This window comes from Alexandromys fortis, unplaced genomic scaffold, assembly GCF_014885135.2.
Source record: "Alexandromys fortis isolate MF-2015 unplaced genomic scaffold, M_Fortis_MF-2015_v1.1 scaffold_252, whole genome shotgun sequence".
Taxonomy (NCBI): domain Eukaryota; kingdom Metazoa; phylum Chordata; class Mammalia; order Rodentia; family Cricetidae; genus Alexandromys; species Alexandromys fortis.
In genome coordinates, this window is record NW_026068127.1 from 537,943 (window position 1) to 558,619 (window position 20,677).

The following is a 20,677-nucleotide window of genomic DNA, read 5'->3' on the forward strand; positions in this document are numbered from 1 at the left end:
ACTTGCAATCCCAGGGAGGTAGAGGCAGGAGGATCACATGTACAAGGTAAAGATGGGCCAGCCTTGATCTTGATAGCAAGTGCCTTCACTTGCCTTACTGAGCTATCCTGCCATGCCAGTAACACTTGTTTTACTCAAAATTATAATCAAGTTTGCCTATTAAGAGACTTTTTTAAAAAGACTGTAGACTGATTAAATGGTTGCAAGGGAATTCCAGAAGTATCTGAGTAAACAACTGAGCTCCTCCTACAGATCTTTTTACAACTCCCTCAATATATATATCCCTATTAACTTGTAGATCATTAAAATATAGAACTATAGCTGGGCGGTGGTGGCTCACGCCTTTAATCCCAGCACTCAGGAGGCAAGACAGGTGGATCTCTGTGAGTTCGAGGCCAGCCTGGTCTACAAGAGCTAGTTCCAGCACTGGCTCCAAAGCTACAGAGAAACCCTGTCTCAAGAAAAGCAAAATAATAATCATAAAATATATAGCTATAAAGTAATAAGTTCCCCATGAAATAAGTTTTTAGTACTTAAGATTCATTTCATTTTCTTGTCTTAGAGATTATATATAGTGTGGGTTTTTATTTATTTTAGTAATTAAAATATTCACATACTTATAAATGCAAAACAATACCAATATGTAGTATTATCTTTTCATTCTAATAAAGTCATATTTTTGTAAGTCTAAACAGTATATGACAGACTTCTCTTCATCTTCCATGTGTGTACTTTTAAGTTATGTGTGTGTGTGTGTGTGTGTGTGTGTGTGTGTGTGTGTGTGTGTGTATACACATGGCAGGAGGATAACCAGTTACAAGCCAACTTTGGCTACATAAGCAAATTCAAGGTCAGCCAGCCTGAGCTACACACTGAGGAAAAGACATCATACTAGGCACATTGGCTGTTTTGTCTGTTAACCTTGTTCTTGGGTGGCATGCTGTTCATAACTTTACACTCTTGTATCTACATGAGGATTAGGGTTACTTAGAGCTGACTGGTGACTGGTACCTTTCACTATTCAGAGCAACTGTAATAAGTAACCTTACATAGGGATGACTATCACTTGGGAGGGTATATCTGAAGTATAAATTCTAAATATAAATGTCTAGATCAAAGAATAGATGCATAGGTAATACTAAATGATTCCTCTCACAAATTATACCACTGATATTCCTATTTCTATATATCTTTCTCAGTACTTTGAACTATACATTTTCTTATCTTTGTAAATATTATGGGGGTTTTTCACAATGTAATTTCAAAGTATATTACTTTTACTCTGTGTTACGTTGACTGTTTTCTTTATTTTCATCTTTTATTGATATTTATTGAGCTCTACATTTTTCTCTGCTCCCCTCCCTGCCTCTCCCCTCCTCCCTTCAACCCTTCCCCAAGGTCCCCATGCTCCCAATTTACTCAGGAGATCTTGCCTTTTTATACTTTCTGCTTCCCATGTAGACGTTGACCGTTTTCAATGATCTTAGGCAACCTCTTCTTAGTCTCTGACTGTTTATCTATTTGGTTATTAGACTCTAATTTATGGAAGTTTTTGTTTACTGAAGAAATCGCCCCTTTTTCTACTCACTGTTTAAAGACCACAACGACACTCCTAACTGCTGTGCAGTCACTGCCAGATGTAACACAGACTGAGCCACAAGTTTCATTTTCAACAGCTGAGGGGGATTAGCCGTGAATGTGAGAATGGGAAGCTGTTAGATCAACCATTGGAGGTAGTAACTAGGGCAAAAACAGCCTCCTGAAAGATGATGCCTTCTCCTTGCTGTGCAGAAATTTTTTAAATTATTTAATAACCTTTTTCTGGGATCATTATCGCTAGAGGGGATACAGAGTTTCTCCTTGGCTAGGTTTAAGTTGATGCGCTGTTATGTTGAGCTATTTGCAGAGCCATGTCTGAATGTTTTGAGGCCAAGGACTGCCTGGACAATGTAGCAAACCTTTGAAAGAACAACATTACATATGTATATTAATGCCCTACTAAGTGTCTCAGGCTCCTTTGTTAAACTCCACTTTGGCTGCCTCTCTCCAAAAGCTGACCTTTTGTCCTGTTTCTCTCTCACACACACACACACTCACTCATTCACATTTGTGGTGAGAAAACAAACTTAACTAAAAATAGGGTTTCCCCGCCCCCTACCATGAAACAAAAGAGAAAACTTGTATGTTTCCTAGACTCTAAGAAATAACTCAAATTTTCTATAAAAGGCAGTTTCTAAAGGAAGTCTAAAGATTGAAGTGGCCCTAAGATAAAACCAAGTTCCTTTAAGCATAGAACCTATAGAAGTAAAACTTTTGAGTGAATCAGAGTGGTTTTATTATAGGCTTTATTGTTGTTTGTTTTTATTTACTAATGTTTGCCTGGACATCAAACTCAACACGCGAATTTTACTCTTTGTTTCTTTTTGGGTTTTCATTTTGTTTTTAAATATAACAGGCTGCCCTCCAACTCCAGAACTTCCTGCCTTAGCTTCTCAATGCTAGGATTATAGGTGTATGCCACCATGACTGGCTATGTTTTGAAAATACTTTAACTTATTCTCTTAGAATTTTCCATAAAGACTAGTAAAATAAGATGCTGTGTCCTTAATATCAAATTAAGTAAACTAACTGCAGTGCTTGGTGTTGATAGTACAAAGCCATGCACATTTTCTCAAAATGAAACATAATTAACTCTTTCTAGGCTTTATTTCTTAAAAGGTTTAGTGCTGGAGATCTGCTGTTAAAGTAGAGCAGTGGGACAAGTTTAGGGAGCCTGTGGCCACCGTCCTGATTTAGGCAGTGGTAGAAATCAAGTGATTACCATCATTGCTTTAGTTACACTGTTTATTGTGTCTGTCAGAATTCTACAGAATTTTGTTTTTATATCATTTGTCACAGTTAGACTTAAGTTTAATTAAAGATTGTAATTACATGCATTTACATGAAGTAAATGTCAGGCTGGATAGTTGACTCAGCTGTTAAGAGCACTTGTTGCTCTTTCAAAAGACCCAGGCTCGATTCCTAACACCTACATGTCAGCACAGCCATAAGTAACTAGTTACTGAAGATCTGGCAACCTCTTCTGACCTCTAAAGGCACTAGGCACATAGACAGTGTATCTTTATTGCTGTGAAAAGACACATGAGCAAGACAAATCTTATGAAAGCATTTAATTGGGGGTTGCTTACAGTTTTAGAGGGTGAGACCATGACTATCATATCAGGAAGCAGGCAGTCATGGCACTGGAGCAATACATAAAAACTTTATGTCCTGGTATGCGGGCAGCAGGCAGAGAGAGAAGGAGGGGTGGAGACTGGGCCTGATAGAAGCTTTCGAAACTTTAAAGTCCACCCCCATTGATACTACTCCTCTAGCAGAGTCACACTTCCTAATCCTTCCCAAACAGTTCAACTAATTGGGGACCAGACAGTTAAACATATGAGCCTATGTGGACCATTCTCATTCAGACCACCATCCATATATATGTGCAAACAAACACTCATATACATAAAAATAAATCAATATTTTTTAAAGTCATCATCAGGCTGGTGAGGTAGTTCAGTAGATAAAGAACTTGCTGTGCAAACAAGAGGCTATGTTCATTTGGTAATGCAATCCCAGACCTAGGGCCAGTGAAATGATAAGAGAATCCCAGAAGGTTGTGGGCCAGCCAGTCTAGCCAAAGTGGAATCAAGGTCCAGTGAGAAATACTATCTTGAAAAATAAGTTGGTGGCCAGGTATTGGTGGCGCATGCCTTTAATCCCAGTACTCAGGAAGCAGAGTCAGGTGGATCTCTGAGTTCGAGACCAGCCTGGTCTACAGAGTGAGTTCCAGGACAGCAAGGACTGTTTCACAGCGAAACCCTGTCAAAAAAAAAAAAAAGACAAAGGAAGGGACAGAGAAAAAGAGAGAGAGGGAAGAAGGGAGGGAGGGAGGGAGGGAGGGAGGGAGGGAACAGTGGATATTCCTAGAGGTTTGATTCCCAGCATCCACATGGCTGCTCACAGGTGTCTGTAACTCCCATCCCAGAGATATGACACCTTCTTCTGGCCTCTGAATATAGATGTAAAAATACTCAATAAAATACTGACAAACCAAATCCAAGAACACATTAAAAAAAAAATCATCCACCAGCCAGGCCTTTAATCTGAGCACTTGGGAGGCAGAGGCAGGTGGATCTCTGTGAGTTAGAGGCCAGCCTGGTCTGCAAGAACTACTTTCCAGGACTGGCTCCAAAGCTACAGAGAAACCTTGTCTCGAAAAAAACAACAACAACAACAAAAATCAAGTCGGCTTCATTCCAGAGATGTAGGGATGGTTCAACATACGAAAATCTATCAATATAATTCATCACATAAATAAACTGAAAGAAAAAACATATGATCATCTCATTAGATACTGAAAAAGCATTTGACAAAATCCAACACCCCTTCATGATAAAGCTCTTGGAGAGATCAAGGATACAAGGAACATACTAAACATAGTAAAAAGCAATATACAGCAAGCCGACAGCTAATATCAAATTAAATGGAGAGAAACTAAAAGTAATTCCACAAAAATGAGGAACAAGACAAGTCTGTCCATTCTCTCCATATCTCTTCAATATAGTTCTTGAAGTTCTGGCTAAAAGATCAAGGGGATTCAAATTGGAAAGGAAGAAGTCAAACTTTAGTTATTTGCAAATGATATGATGTATATATGAGTGACCCCAAAAATTCTACCAGGGAACTCCTGCAGCTGATAAATACTTTCAGTAATGTGGCAGGATACAAGATCAACTCAAAAAAAAAAAAATCAGTAGCCCTCCTATATACAAATGATAAACAAGCTGAGAAAGAAATCAGAAAAGTGTCACCTTTCACAAAAGCAACAAATAACAATACCTTGGGGTAACACTAACCAAGGAAGTTTCAACAAAAACTTTTAGTCTTTGATGAAAAAAATTGAAGAAGATATCAGAAAATGGAATGATCTCCCATGTTCTTGGGTAGATAGGATCAACATAATAGAAATGGCAAACCTACCAAAAGCAATCTATAGATTCAATGCAATCCCCACGTCAAAACCCCAACACAATTCTTCATAGACCTTGAAAGAACAATAATCAACTTCATATGGAAAAACAAAAAACCCAGGATAGCCAAAATAATCCTGTACAATAAAGGAACTTCTGGAGGCATCACCACCACAAATATCAAGCTCTATTATAGAGCTACAATAATGAAACAGCTTGATACTGGCATAAAAACAGAGAATCAAAGACCTGGATTTTAATCCACACACCTGTGAACACCTGATTTTTGACAAATAAGCTAAAATTATACAATGGAAAAAAGAAAGCATCTTCAACAAGTGGTGCTGGCCTAACTGAATGTCAACATGTAGAAGAATGAAAATAGATCCATATCTATCCCCATGCATAAAACTCAAATCCAAATGAATTAAAGACCTCAATATAAATCTGAATACTTTTTTCTCTTTTACATTATTAGTATCTGTACTACTGTAATTCATTAATCAGTTCCTGAGTTTCTGGAATTTAGATTGTTTTTAGTTTTCCCTAGTGTAAATAGTTTAGAGATGGCCATAAAACTTCCAGAAAGCTTCTACGTGGGGCTAGAGAAATGAGATGGCTTAGTCATCAAGAGCATTGCCTGCCCTTCCTGAGGACCTGAGTTCAGTTCCCAGCATCCATATGGTGGCTCACAGCATCTGTAACTCCAGTTCCAGAGGATCTGGTGCCCTTTTCTGGCCTCCTTGGGCACTGAATGCATGCAGTGCATAGACATAAATGCAAACAAAATATCCATACACATAAGATAATTTTTAAAAGTTATAGATAATTTTTCTGAGGTGCATTTTTCTAAGCTAATTTCTCTAAGGGCTCTACCTACAAGCTGCAGTGGCCTTTCAGTGTCTCCTTGCCTTTTGTGGATCTATTTTATCTTCTGATTGTTGCACTCATTTCATGGTATATGCTGAAAAAGCAGCTAACCAAAATGTTATCTTTAAAATAGTAACGTCTGACAATGCTTCATTCCCTTTAGTCAGCATGTGTACAGGAAACACCCAATTCGGTTTTGATTCAAACCCTTTTTCTCATTCGCTTTTTATTATATGTAGACACCTTCCCTCTGGATCATCGGAATAATATTTTTGGGGAAGTCTCACTCTCCTGTATAATGTATTACTTCTGAAACATCAGCTGATCCTCTTTTGTGACAGTAAGCTCTTTCTCTTCAATCAGGATTGCCTGAACTAGAATTAGAAGCAATCGATAACCAGTTTGGACAACCAGGAGCAGGCGATCAGATTCCATGGGCAAATAATACTGTGACGACAATAAATCAGAGTAAACCAGACGAGTAAGTGAGATACTTTACATTTTGTACACTATCAGATATCAGCCTGTAATCCAGGAACTACTCCCCCCAAAACTGGATTCCAGTCTGCACTAGTAATTTTGAGCTATAAATTGATGTGAATGTTTCATTAAAAGGGGGTTGCCAGAGGACATAGTCAAGCAGATTCATTTACATTGTGATCACGAGGCAGTTATACTTTGTAATCACCACAAGATTGTTATGGTGTGCAGGTCTCATTTTACATTTCCATGTCTTGCATTTCTTTTCCATGTACTCCTGAGACCTGTAGATAAACTAGCCTTCATATACTAGTTATGTTGCCTTTAAAACTTTTAGCTGTGGGGTATTTTGTCCTTCATTTGTCTTTGTTTGGAGAAAGAATATGTAAGGAAAGAAAATATATCTGCTTAGTGGTCCATTCTCATTGAAATTAATTTCTCAATTCACACAGGCATCTGTGTTTTGCAACACAGACTACATCTCATACATGGAAATCAAAGGAAAAATGAATTTTGAACATTATCTGAACTGTTTTCCTTTACATTTTCTCAAAATAATAATTCTTTGTCATATTGCTCATGTAATTGTATTTTTATTATTTTCTATATATGCCTAAGTTTTACTCTTTGGTTAATATCAGTTTGGATTAGACTGCATGTTGTCTTTATGAATCAGTGAACAATTTGATTTTTTGAGCCACTACCTACTAGCTAGTATATGAGCTACCAGCATGTAAACAATTTTCAACTTAATTTCTTTTGTGTGTAATAGTCACTTTATATCATCAAGATAATTTAGTCATCTTTGAAAGCATAAATAAATTTACTGTTTTGACTTTGATTCAGTCATAGTAATTAATGGTATTCACACAATAAATAGAATAAAAATAAATCTGAAGGTCTAGAGAGATGATTCACTGGATAAAGTGCTACCAAACAAGCATGAAAACCCAAGTGTGGATCCCAGAACCAACATTTAAAAGAAAAGAAGGAAGGGAAGGGAAAAGAGGATGAAGGAAGGAAGAAAGAGAGGGATGGAGGGAGGAAAAAAGAGAGAGCTAGAAAGGACTCTTTGGGGGGAGTTTTCAAGACAGGGTTTCTCTGTGAAACAGTCCTGGTTGTTCTGAAACTCACTTTATGAACCAAGATAGCCTCGAACTCACAGAGATTCGCCTGCCTCTGCCTTTCAAGTGCTGGGATTAGAGGTGTGCACTACTATCACCTGGCTTCTTAAGAACTCTTTATGAGAAATGGTTCAGCAGTTAAGAGCACTGTCCTTTCAGAGAACCCAGGTTTGGTTCCCAGCGCTCATATCAGGTGGCTCCCAACCACCTGCCACTCAGTTCCTAATGATCCACCACCCTTCCCTGGCTTTTCCAGACATCTGCACAGTCATGGTGCACATACACATACTCATTCACAGACACAGACACATGGATGAATAAATAAATCTTCAAAAAGTATTTCCCATTTCTTAATTATATTTGGTTCATTTTTTAGGATACTTCTTTAAGCAAACATGAAGAATATGGAAATTTTAAGTACAGTAGTTGGCAAAAGAATGGAAATTGCAGTCAAGCTATACATTAAATATTATTTTGTACCTAGAAAGATGACTCAGTGGATAAAATGCTTTCTTATGTAAATATGAGGATTTGAGTTCAGATTCCTAGAACCCATTGAAACCTGGGTGTGCTGGATCTATAATCCCACTCTGGGAGGCAGAGACAAGATACACTCTTGTCTTACTGGCCAGCCAGAATAGCCAATTCATGAGCTCCAGTTTCAGTGAGACTGCTTGTCAGAGACTGAAGTGAAGGCATATAGAGAAAGGCATCTAACATCAACCTCTGGCTTTCACATGTGCACATACGGGGTTATACATGCATACCAACACAAATGCACATACATCCAAGAACATGGTCTCTGAATTCTGCACACTAATTATAGAACATTTCATTGCCAGCATCATAACAGAACTTTCTAAAATCAGATTTGTGCATATATGTATGTGTTTGCATTTGCTCTCTTAAAATTGAATCATTTTTTTCCTGCCTTTCTCATCTGCTGCCACAGCCAATGCATTAGCTCACAATTAGATGAGCTTCTCTGTCCACCAACAACAGTAGAAGGAAGAAACGACGAGAAGGCCCTCCTGGAACAACTGGTGTCCTTCCTCAGTGGCAAAGATGAAACGGAGCTGGCCGAGCTAGACAGAGCGCTGGGGATCGACAAACTTGTCCAGGTGCTTGTTCAGTCTTTGCCTGAGTGACCAGAGTAATTTTAAATCAATGGTCTCTTAGGGTGATGAGCTTCCAAAGAGCATGAATTCCAAATGAACACAATTCTAATACTTTCTAGAGATAACTTGCTCCCAGATGCAAATTTATGTAGACATACATGTCATTGTTGCCAGACTTTGTTTATAAAATATTTTGGCTTCTTTTTCAACAGGGAGGTGGATTAGATGTATTGTCCGAGAGGTTCCCACCACAGCAAGCCACGCCCCCTCTGATGATGGAAGAAAGACCCGCCCTCTACCCCCAGCCATACTCATCCCCTTCTCCTACCGCCAGCCTCCCTGGCCCTTTCCAAGGCATGGTCAGGCAGAAGCCTTCCCTGGGGACTATGCCAGTTCAAGTGGCACCTCCCCGAGGCACCTTTTCACCCAGCATGGGCATGCAGCCCCGGCAGACTCTAAACAGACCTCCAGCTGCACCCAACCAGCTGCGACTTCAACTACAGCAGCGGTTACAGGGACAGCAGCAGGTGAGTGCTGTCCTCTCAGTTTTTCTTCTCCAAGGGTTTGTGCCAGAGCTCTCTGTGATGAGTCCGTCGCTGCAGTGAAAGTGCCTGGGCCACTCCCAGACCTTGGTAAAAGACTCAAAAAGCTATCCTGGGGGAGAGGGGAGCGGGAGAAAAGGTGGGAGGGAACAAAATTAAAAAATCATTTTTAAAAAAGCTATCCTAGGATAGCTAGGATATGAGTAAGAGACCTTTTTATTAAAGAATGCTAATTGTAGCAAAGTACTTTGAAAATTACAGCTTAAAGGTAATATAATTTTGCTTTTTTAAAGATACAAACTAGTTTTAGATTAGATGTCACATAATTGCTAAGTTAATAAAGAGAACTGTAGCTTAGTTTATAAAGTAGAACAAGAAATACCATTGGATTGTTGATACAAGTAGAATTTGTGTTATTTAAAGTTAGTGAGAGCAAAATCTAGTGATATTATGAATGAAAGAAAAGATACATTTGCGGGCCTGGGATTTGTACATGACTTAAATGTCTTGTATGACAGGAAGTGAATCGATGTAGTGCTATAAATATTTCAGATTGTATTAGCAGCAGACAGGGAGGTGACCATCGAGGAGCACAGAGGAAAATGGTATACAGGGCCATGTCTAAGAATCATGGCAGGGGATGTCGGTCATGTATATTTTCTTGAGTTTCTAGAAAAGTATTTGAAGAAATTGCCTAGAACTGTACTAACTCAGGAAGGACAATAAATGTTAGAAAACTAGGACAGTGGTGGAAGGCATTCCCAGCAGCTCACTGTCCTTTGTTCAGTCCACACGTCCTAGAAAAAGGAAGGGCAGTGTGGCATAATGGCTGTAAGAGTAACTGCTTCTGGATGTAAAAACAGTCAGACAATTCCTTTACCTCCTAAAGAACATATAGATCCAACAAGAGAATGTAAAGCTCTCAGCACAATGCTTGATATAGTGTAATATATAATGAGTACTAGCTTTATAAATTATATTCAGCAAATATAATAAACAATGTAAACATATTTCTATTCAATAAACAGAGGGCGATGATGATGGAGAAGACAAGGAGAGATGAAATGGGAAAGGAGTGTGTTTTAAATGCTAGGATAGAATAAAGCACTCAGTGATGAATTAAGACGTGAGAGAAATAAAAGTCATAGTCTTAAACTGTACTAAAGAGAAAGGACTTCTTGCTGGACTTGCTGGTTTCTGGTTATTGTTGTAGGTGTGGTTTCTGTTCTTGTTTTGCTAGCTTTTCAGACAAGGTCCGTATTGCCCAGGCTGTCCTCAAACAGAATTCTCCCACTTCAACCTACCAAGAGCTGAGACCACAGGGGGAGCGTCATCACACCCAGATCTGTCGTTCACTTTCAGAAAAGGAAGTAATAGTAGAAATGCTGAGCATCTTAATTAGGCACACTTGAAGTGCTACTCTAAGTACCCTAAAAGATAAAAATAGTAGATCATACAAGGAACTTCAGTAATCAAAACTGCCTATGTTTGTGTTTGTGCCTGTCTGACACACTGAATCACAGACAAGCAGTGTGCTGAGTGCTAAGTCAGAAGAGTAGAGATATGCTTATGGACTCAGTTTACAAGCAGCTCATGTTAAGGAAATAGGGCCTGAAGCTAGAGATTCAGTAAGCAAGGCCCAACGTGGAATGAGGTCAGGTTCCTGCATTAATGAAACAATGTTTCATATTCAGTTCAGGGGAAAAAGCTGGGTTTGCGTCCATTTGTTCCTAAAGTGGCAGGTGGCTAATGAGTAGACTACTGCAAAGAATATCCATGAGATGAGGCTGCAGCAGAGGAGAATGCCGAGCTCTGTTTGCTTGAAGGCTTGTTCAAAGTGGGAAGTATTTTCGACCCAAACAGAAAGTTTCTTTCTGTATACTTACGGTCATGATCTTTTGAGGGTAGTCCGTGCATAGGTTGGGTGCCAAGAGTCCCTTTGACTTCTTTTTAAAAGCATCTTTATTTTTTAAGCAATTGTGAATGCTTTATCTTAATCCACTAGGCTTGAGATTTGTATTTTTAACATTTCTATATTGTATCAACCTTTTCTAATAGTCTTATTTTTTTCTGATCCATGTAAGTCAGAAAATAAATGAATCAAGAATTAAGAGGTAAACTGTTAGGCAATGAGAAAATCACTGCTCCTGGATTTTCATTTTTATAGAACTCTAATAGGCTTTCTTCTTATATATAGCCCAATAAAAACATATCCACAATTATCCATTTGTATAATTTACAAGTTTTGAAATATTAAATAAGCATCAGGTAACATTCCTGAATTTCATGGCATATGCCTATGTGACCAGCTACTCCCAATGCAGGAGGATCATTGGAGCCCATCAGTTTAAAACAAATCTGGGTAACAGTGAGAACCTAGTCTTGTAGCTCAGAAGCAGAGTACTTGCATAGCATGTGCTAGGGTCAGAACTCATCACTGCAACAACAATAATAAAAACAACAATATAATGTTATTGGTCCTAGCCCTTTGAAGGGATTATTCTTACCAAATTATATTGAGGGTGAAAGTTTTAATCTATAGATTATTTACAATGAAATCTTCCAGGTGTAGTTCATTATTATCTGATAAAGTAAAGGGTTGCCTAGACCTGTGACACCAGCCTGGTCTAAACTGAACTTCCATACCAGTCCCCTGCAGATTATTCTGGGAAATAAATGTTGATAATTGTAAATCAGAAAAAAAGATTTGTGATGAACAAATTGCAGTCTACCCCTTCTTGGAGATGCACAATGTGCTTTGGCCAATTAAAGGCGCATAAAATTACTGCAGTAAATAAATCTGTTTCACCTTATGTAACCCTCATTTCCAATACGTCCTACAGCACAGTATGCTATTTTCCTGGCACATCTATTAATATCCTGCAGAACAATGTTCTTTAGAACACCAATTTGGGAAATGTGGGTCTAAAGTGATTACTTCTTCTAGTTAAATAAATAATCCATTTTCTCAGAGCATTTGTTTCTTATGTAATTCTCTCTGGCTAATGATATCATGTTGGATTTTCCCCAAGTATATATAAAGATCCAAGTGAGAGTGCTGCCCGGGGCCTTGGCTTTCCATTTTCTCTCAGACCTTTCAGGGCTGTTCTCGGCTTTTCATTTATGATATTTTAAGATCTAAAGTTGATTCTTTTCATTTAATATCATACTTCCCTGAAGTAACTATTCACATGCTTTCAGAAGTACTCTAATGTTGTACATGTGTATATTTATGTGAATTTCCTACCTTTAAATGTTCTGAACGCAACAATTGTCTGATAGAGAGTGGGAGTTATTAGTCTTTTGGCAAATAGAATGGGAGGTGTTACTAAACCTATACTACTAAAACTTTTCATTAGTAAGTAAAGTTTGTGTCATGCCATGTTTGCCTATGGAGATGTCATCCTTCCTTGTCTTTGTTTTCCTAGTTGATGCACCAAAACCGGCAAGCTATCTTGAACCAGTTTGCAGCAACTACTCCTGTTGGCATGAACATGAGGTCAGGCATGCAGCAGCAGATCACACCTCAGGTAAGGCAGAAGCCAGGCATTGGTAAACTTCTCCAGCACAAGCAGTGTTTCTCAGCATTGGCTGAGTACTGCTGAAATGGCCTGGGGGATCAGCTTTAAATGATGTTTGTGGGGTAAATTGCTTCCAGAATGAATTAGTAGGCAATGAATTAGTAGCCTACTTGTCATGCTCTTTCTGCTACTTCACCTAAAGGCAAAGGTTCTGTGTTTCATTTTACTGTTTTTGTTATTGTTTCATGATCCTGGATGGTCAAGTAGAAAACTGTACACTTTGACCAACCTAAACATCAGCATTTTCTGGCTTTGTTTTAATTTCTTTAGAAGATTTTTCTTTTATAAATAATGACATTTGATTTATTATTTCATAAATTTGCACATACATGCACACAATATTTTTGATAATTTCATACCAGTATTATCCTCTCTTCTCCCACTCATTTTTTATTTTTATTTTATTTCTTAAAAACGAAAACAAAGTTTCTTTTTTCATTTTACATATTAATTCCAGTTCCCACTCTTTCCCCTCCTCCCATTCCCTGCACTTTCCCCTCCACCCCAAAAAGCCATGTGTCTTACCTTCTCTGAGGTTTATTTATTTTGAAGATCCTTGTTTATAAACCTAAAGTCATAGAGTTTTGCACTTAAAAATAACTGGTTGGGAGCCAGTGATGTGGCATGGTGGGTAAAGACATTTCCTCAGAGCCTGGCAACCTGAATTCGCTAGAAGGAAAACATCCACTCCACAAAGTTGTCTTCTGACCACTACATATGCAGTATGGCACACATGCACACACACATACACAAGAATACAGTAAACTCTTTTAGAAGAACTGAATGGATCCAGGTGTGATTATCCCAAGCGCTTGAGATGAAGCAAAAGAACCCCAAGTTTAAGACCAATCTGGGATAGCTGGCAAAACTATACAATCCCTGGGGATTCACTGAAAGAAAGAAAGAAAGAAAGAAAGAAAGAAAGAAAGAAAGAAAGAAAGAAAGAAAGAAAGAAAGAAAGAAAGAAAGAGGGAGGGAGGGAGGGAGGGAGGGAGGGAGGGAGGAAGGAAGGCAGGCAGAAAGACTGGATGGCCTTGATGAATGGATCACTTCCATATGTTTTTAATATTTTTACTTCAGCAACTTAAGTTTTCTTAGACCAAGGTGATGATGTAAATATTGAGAGACAAGAATTGTAAAGAAGAATGATAATCAAACAAAACCCTTCATGGACTGGAGAGATGGCTCAACAGATAGGAGCACTGGCTGTTCTTCCAGACGCCCCATGTTTGATTCCCTGCTTACAGGTCAGGGAATCTGTAACTCCAGTTCCAGAGGATCTGACACTTTTGGCCTCCAGGAGTACCTGCACTCATGTCCACATCCCATGTACAGATATATACACTTTCACATAATTAAAAACAATAAAATAATGGAACTGGAGAGATGGCTTAATGGTAAAAGAGTCCCCGCTGTTGTTATTCCAAAGGTCCCGAGTTCAATTCCCAGTACTCACATGGCAGCTCACACTTGTCTGATCTGTAATGGATTCTAATGCCCTCTTATGGTGTGCGGACATACATAAAGGCATAGTACATCCATATATGTAAAATACATACATACATACATAAATAAATAAATAAATAAATAAATAAATAAATAAATCTTAAAAAAAATAATAGGCTAAAGATTAATAATGGCTTTGTGGGTAAGAGCACTGACTGCTCTTCCAAAGGACCCAGATTCAATTTCCAGCACCCACATGGTAGCTCACAACTGTCTGTAACTCCAGTTCCAGGGAATCTGACCCCCTCTTCTGGCCCATGGTACATAGACATACGTGAAGGCAGACCACCCATACACATAAAATAAAACTAAAGAATCTTAAAAATAAAATAAAACAAAACAATAAAAATAATCTTTAAATTCTTCATGAAATGAATCTTGATAAACTTGGGACAAATCCAGGAAGCTACTACTATTACTAATCAAAGAGACGGTGCTGATGAGGCTGCTTCTAAAACAGATATGAGCATCTTCATGAGTCCAAATTTGAGTCTCTTAATCTTTTAAGTTATAAACCTTAATATTGAATCCTGTGTAGGAATAGCTAGGTTGTAAGGAAACAAGACCCCACTTTAGCAATTCACATGATTTCTGTCAAAAAAGCATGTTTCAGGGTTTTGCAAAGTGGACAACATCTAGTTGGCAGGTTTCATTTTAAGGAATATATAGGAATTGCATATATATATATATGCATGCTTCAATCAGATCCTCTGTCTGAAATGACATCTTCTGAAGAAGGCTTTATTGATATGCCAGGCTGCTTTTCATGTGAGAACGAAAAGTGATTTCAGCCTAATTCACCACCTCTTTCCCCATCCATAATCGTGTAGCTATTAAGCCACTTATGATAATGCCTAGAGTATTATTATGCTGCATAATGATATAAAATAGCTGTTTCCATTTACTTCTGCTGATGATCTTATTTCTAGTTAATTATTTTCTTTTTAAATGATAATTTGCTAGGCACTGAATCTTCCAATTTGTAGTTTTCCACATTTTAATGGCATTTATAAGTTTTCCTAAGCATAAAGGTAATATCTATTTATTATAAATAATTTGAGAACTGCAGAAAAGAATAATAAAGAAAATCAGCATCACTTTCAATCATACTTTATTCATTTAAACAGAGTGCAGCAGTAAAGACAAGGAGGAAGGAGGACGACTGTGACTCTGTAGAGAAACACAGAAGTGCATTAGAAATGGAGGTCTCACTGTGTTAGGATGAGCTCATGGTCTGTGTTAGGATGAACTCACGGTCTCACTGTGTTAGGGTGAACTCATGGTCTGTGTTATGATGAACTCACGGTCTCACTGTGTTAGGGTGAACTCACGGTCTCACTGTGTTAGGGTGAACTCATGGTCTGTGTTAGGATGAACTCACGGTCTCACTGTGTTAGGGTGAACTCACGGTCTCACTGTGTTAGGGCGAACTCACGGTCTCACTGTGTTAGGGCGAACTCACGGTCTCACTGTGTTAGGGTGTGTTGAATTAGGAGCGGCGGGGTGGAGCACCCGGCGGCCCGCATGGCTAGCTTATGCCCAGAAATAATTACACGGAAACTGTATTCTTTTAAACACTGCCTGGCCCATTATTTGTAGCCTCTTATTGGCTAGCTCTTACATATTGTTCTAACCCATTTCTAATATTTTGTGTAGCCCACGAGCTGGCTTACCAGGGAGGATCTTAACCTGCGTCTGTCTGGAGCAGGAGAATCATGGCGACTCCCTGACTCAGCTTCTTTCTCCCAGAATTCTCTTCTGTTTTCTCCACCCACCTAAGGGTGGGCCTATCAAGGGGCCTAGGCAGTTTTTTTATTAATAAAAAATCACTCCCACATCAAGGGTGAACTCACAGTCTAGCTGTGTTAGGGTGAACTCACGGTCTCACTGTGTTAGGGTGAACTCATCAAGCACTACTGGCCTCCCCTTATTGAGGTGCTCATGTGTCTCAGCAGTGTTCTTGTCCAGCATCACAGAAGTAGTTAATTTACTGTGGGAATTCTTATGTAGTTCTTTTTGATATTCATTTTTAATTTGTGTTTAAACAGCTAACAGATATTATCTTAGCATTTATTAATTACTATAAAATTGTGACCTATAAAATATACTAGGTGGCTGGAGAAATAGCTCAGCAGTTTAGAGCACTGACTGCTCTTGCAAAGAACCCTGGTTTGGTTCCCAGCACCTGCATGGTAGCTCACAACCACCTGTAACTCCAGTTCAAGGGGATCTGACACCCTCTTCAGACCTCAGCAAGCTCCTGCATGCATGTGGTACACACATAAAAAACATTTTTAAAAAATAGAATATACTTGATTTATTTTTTCCCTATGATTTTACTTAAGGAATCCTTACTTTCCGATTTAGTTTCCCTTGTAGCCTGATAGTTGCTACATTTTATTTTGCTCTAAGCTCCCAAGCTTTATCCTATAAGCTTTCTAGGATAGGCACAAGGTTGTAATAATTTTAATAAATAAGATATTTTTCTCGATATGGGAAAGATGGAAGAACAGAATGGTACAGATACAGAACACTGCAGTTGAGAGAGAGAGCAGGTCATTGCCCTGAGGGCTCAAAAAGATGTTTTTGTTTTCTTTTCTCCTTCCTTCTCTAATTTTTATTTTATTTTAGGTTTTATTTACTTTTAGGGGGAGTCTACAGAGGTGGAGGGCAGATGTGGAATGACCGGGAAATAAGTGGGGTTAGGGTATGTGATATAAAATACCCAAAGATCCAATAAAAAAACTGTGTTTTAAAAAATAAATCATCAACTTTTTTAAAAAAGATATTTTCTGTCTTTGTAGCCACCTTTGAATGCTCAGATGTTGGCTCAGCGTCAACGGGAATTGTACAGTCAACAGCATCGACAGAGGCAGATTATACAGCAGCAAAGAGCCATGCTCATGAGGCACCAAAGTTTTGGGAACAACATCCCTCCTTCATCTGGACTGCCAGTTCAAATGGGGAACCCCCGTCTTCCTCAGGGTGCTCCACAGCAGTTCCCCTACCCACCAAACTATGGTACAAATCCGGGAACCCCACCTGCTTCTACCAGCCCTTTTTCTCAACTGGCAGCAAATCCTGAGGCGTCCTTGGCCGCCCGCAGCAGCATGGTGAACAGAGGCATGGCAGGAAACATGGGAGGACAGTTTGGCACTGGCATCAATCCTCAGATGCAGCAGAATGTCTTCCAGTATCCAGGATCAGGTACATGATGCTCACCTGTAGTTGCGGGTCCTGCTTTGCTTTTGCCCTGACTTTGGGGCATGTGCTGGAGAGGAAAGATTTAAGTGGTAAAGTCAGGAGAGGCGGCAGACTCAATATCACTGAATAGTTGTGTGGTTTCAGACTTTTCTAAGCTTGGTTGCTGACATTAATAAATTTGGGAACTATAAAACTTTTGACATTTTATGTACAAAGCAAACTCACTGTTCTCTCCTGGATCCTATGACATCTATCCAAGCAAAGTCCTCAGCTGGCAGGTTTTAGTGCATTAACTCAGTCACTGGATGATTTTGTTTTGATAGTTTGTATAAGAATAACCAATATTTACCAAGTATATCAGACTTCTTATTGATGATACCACTTTTAACTAAATAAGTTGTAACTTCCTCCAGAATGAATATTCTGATTTATAGAAGTTTTTTTCTTTTTTGCTTCCATTGTTTTATACTCTTTATCCTAGACAATGATCCTTTTTATTACTTTGAAATTCTAAAAGGCAGTAGTGATAATACATACTTGATTAATCTATCACGTATCATGTTTAATGACTAAATCCTGAAAAAGAGAAACCCTTTGATTATATAAGTGAACGAAGCATGAATTTTAAGGCTGCCTAGAAAAGAATCCCAATAAAAAGCAACTCATGGACATGTGCAGGCAGCATGTGCCCCAGCATCTGAGCTTTATCTGGCACCTACATTTTTCTTTCTTCCAGACCAGCTTTTGTTTTTTTTTTTTTGTTTTTTTTTAACAACAACAAAAAAAAAAACTTTACAAAACGTAACTTTTATTTGTAAAGTCAGCTTTTATAATATAAGGGAAACCTAGAAGGTGGATACAACAAGGGAAGCAGCTTTATAGGCTCTCAAACTGAAATGAAATAGCAGCCCTCAGTTCTCGGATGATCAGCTTCAAAATAATACTATAAATTTGTTACTTTTCATTGAATAACAATGTTTCGAGATCAAGTGTTTCATCTCTGCTCTCTAGACTGTAGAAGTTCTCTGTGTGATAGCAGTCAGCTCACAGTGCTTTAAAACCAGGTTTTAAATTGGTGGAATCCAAGTTCCAGAGAAGCTCAACCTTTTTCAGATCTCTCCAGAAAGGAAAATGGAAGTGAAGGATTGCAGGGGAGTACAGGGAATGGCAGGAGGAGATCAGGGCAAGAGAGCAGAGAGGAAGAGAGTTGGAAGTGGGGGGAAGGAAGTAGTTTATTGCATCTTAAGGAAACACAGATGCAAGGGCTTTTCAACTATGTTTTATGCTTCTATTTCTGTTGCCAGTAAATTTGACACAACTGAGACCAGAGCTACAACTCTCCTTCAGATTCTTTATTGGCCAAGTTTTTCTTTCTACTGGATTCTGGATAATAACAATGTCAGCATAGGTTAGTCCCATGCTGGTAGGAGATGTTGAGGGTTGGGAGCTATACATGTGAAATGGCAGAGTGCAGGGCTTCTGCACCTTTCACTCCATTTTGCTTTGAATTTATAAACTACTTTTAAAACTCCCCTTTTAAAATAATTATAAAACTGGGGCCAGGGGTCTAAAGAGATGGCTCAGTGGTTAAGGGCGCTAGCTACTCTTGCAGAGGATCCAGGTTTGGTTCCCAGCACAATATGCTTCCAGGGGGTCCAGTGCCCTCTTCTGGACTCCACTGGCACATGGTATATATGTATACATGCAGGCAAACACTCATAAACATAAAGTAAAAGAAATCTTTTTTATTGTAGGTGTTAAAATTAAAAGGTTAGCACTAAAACAACAAAAACAAAGGCAACCATTCTAACAAACATAGTGTATAGAGCAGAAAGAAACAGCAGAACATGGTAATGGGGGCTGAGGATTTAGCACAGTTGGTAATAATATGCATGAGGCCGTAGTACTATGCAAACCAGGCATGGTGATACATACCTATAGTCCTAACACTTGGGAGGTGGAAGCAGGATCAGAAGGTCAAAATTGTCTTGAACCACAGGTTCCTTAAAAAGCCTGTCTGGGTTAAGACCCTGTCTCAAAAAAGAAAAAATTGCAATGTACTTAGATTTTCTAATTTGTGTATTTTAACTCTGTAGAATAATGTATCTTTTCTCCTCCATAGAATAACTTATCTTTCTCCTCCAGGATTACCTTTTTCTCTCACATATAAAATTAACAATGTGTCAAACACAAATATTTTAAGACTGCAAGTACCCAGCACACAGGAGGCAGAGGCGGTTGGATCTCTGTGAGTTTGAGGCCACTCTGGTCTACAAAGTGAGTTTCAGGACAGTCAGAGCTATTACACAGAGAAACTTTGTCTCAGAAAAAAAAAAACTGCAAACAAAGAAAAATTTAAATGTAGAATTCATGCAGAAATCATCCACATAAAAGTGAAGATGATGTGTCAAATACAAAAATGTACCCTCAAGAATCATAAATGAAAGAAAAATTTCTCCATACAATCTAAGTCCAAGTTATTTTCCAGAGTTTGAGTTACATATAGATAAAGAATACATAGCTTGATTTATATCGTGTTTTTAAAAATAATTAAGCATTAAGTGAAATAAAGTTTAGAAACTATACACATTAGTTTTCACAGAAAGTTTAAAGTATTTTTTAAATTATAGCCTGTGAAAATATAAAGTGAGTAAATTAAGTACATCTCTGTACAGATTAACCATACAAAAAGATAAAAAAAAGTCATTATCAGTGTCAGCACACAGTAGAATATTATATACAGGGATCTGCAGTTGTGTTTATAAAGACAGAAGAACATAGTAGTGTGCGTGTGGTATAATGACAAGGGAAAACAGCAGATCAGCGTTGTGTGAGTAGGGGCTGAACATATACTGCTCTTGCAGAGGACCTGGGTTCAGTTCCCTCACCCACGTAGCAGCTCACAACTATCTTTAACTCTAGCTCCAGGAGATCTGGGGCTCTCTTCTACCCTCTACAGGCACCAGGCATGTTCATGGTGCATATGCATACAGATAGACACTCACATATACGCATAAAAATAAATCTTTTTAAAAAAAAATAAGCATGAGTTTCTGAGGAGGACTTGAAAGAATATAATAAATTATTATGAGCTGCTTATGGTATTCTTTTCTTTTCTAGACTTTTATAACTTTGTCTTTAAAGCCTTTAGCTATGGTATACATTTTCTTAGTGAAACAAGTATTAAAAAAACAGTACTAGCATAATCCAACCATTAAAAGAAATACTTTTTAAGGG

The 20,677-nt window shown here is 38.4% G+C and overlaps 1 protein-coding gene across 9 annotated transcripts in view; it reads left to right on the forward strand.

Annotated features, from left to right (window-relative positions):
• The window catches only part of Ncoa1 (nuclear receptor coactivator 1), a 219,084-nt gene that overhangs the window by 176,648 nt on the left and 21,759 nt on the right, over positions 1-20,677 (forward strand). For all 9 annotated transcript variants that reach the window (XM_050125836.1, XM_050125835.1, XM_050125834.1 and 6 more), the window contains 5 exons: positions 6,249-6,366; positions 8,442-8,610; positions 8,820-9,134; positions 12,578-12,679; positions 17,041-17,443. In XM_050125836.1, the coding sequence (XP_049981793.1) occupies positions 6,249-6,366; positions 8,442-8,610; positions 8,820-9,134; positions 12,578-12,679; positions 17,041-17,443 (1,107 nt within the window). The remainder of the gene's footprint in view (positions 1-6,248; positions 6,367-8,441; positions 8,611-8,819; positions 9,135-12,577; positions 12,680-17,040; positions 17,444-20,677) is intronic.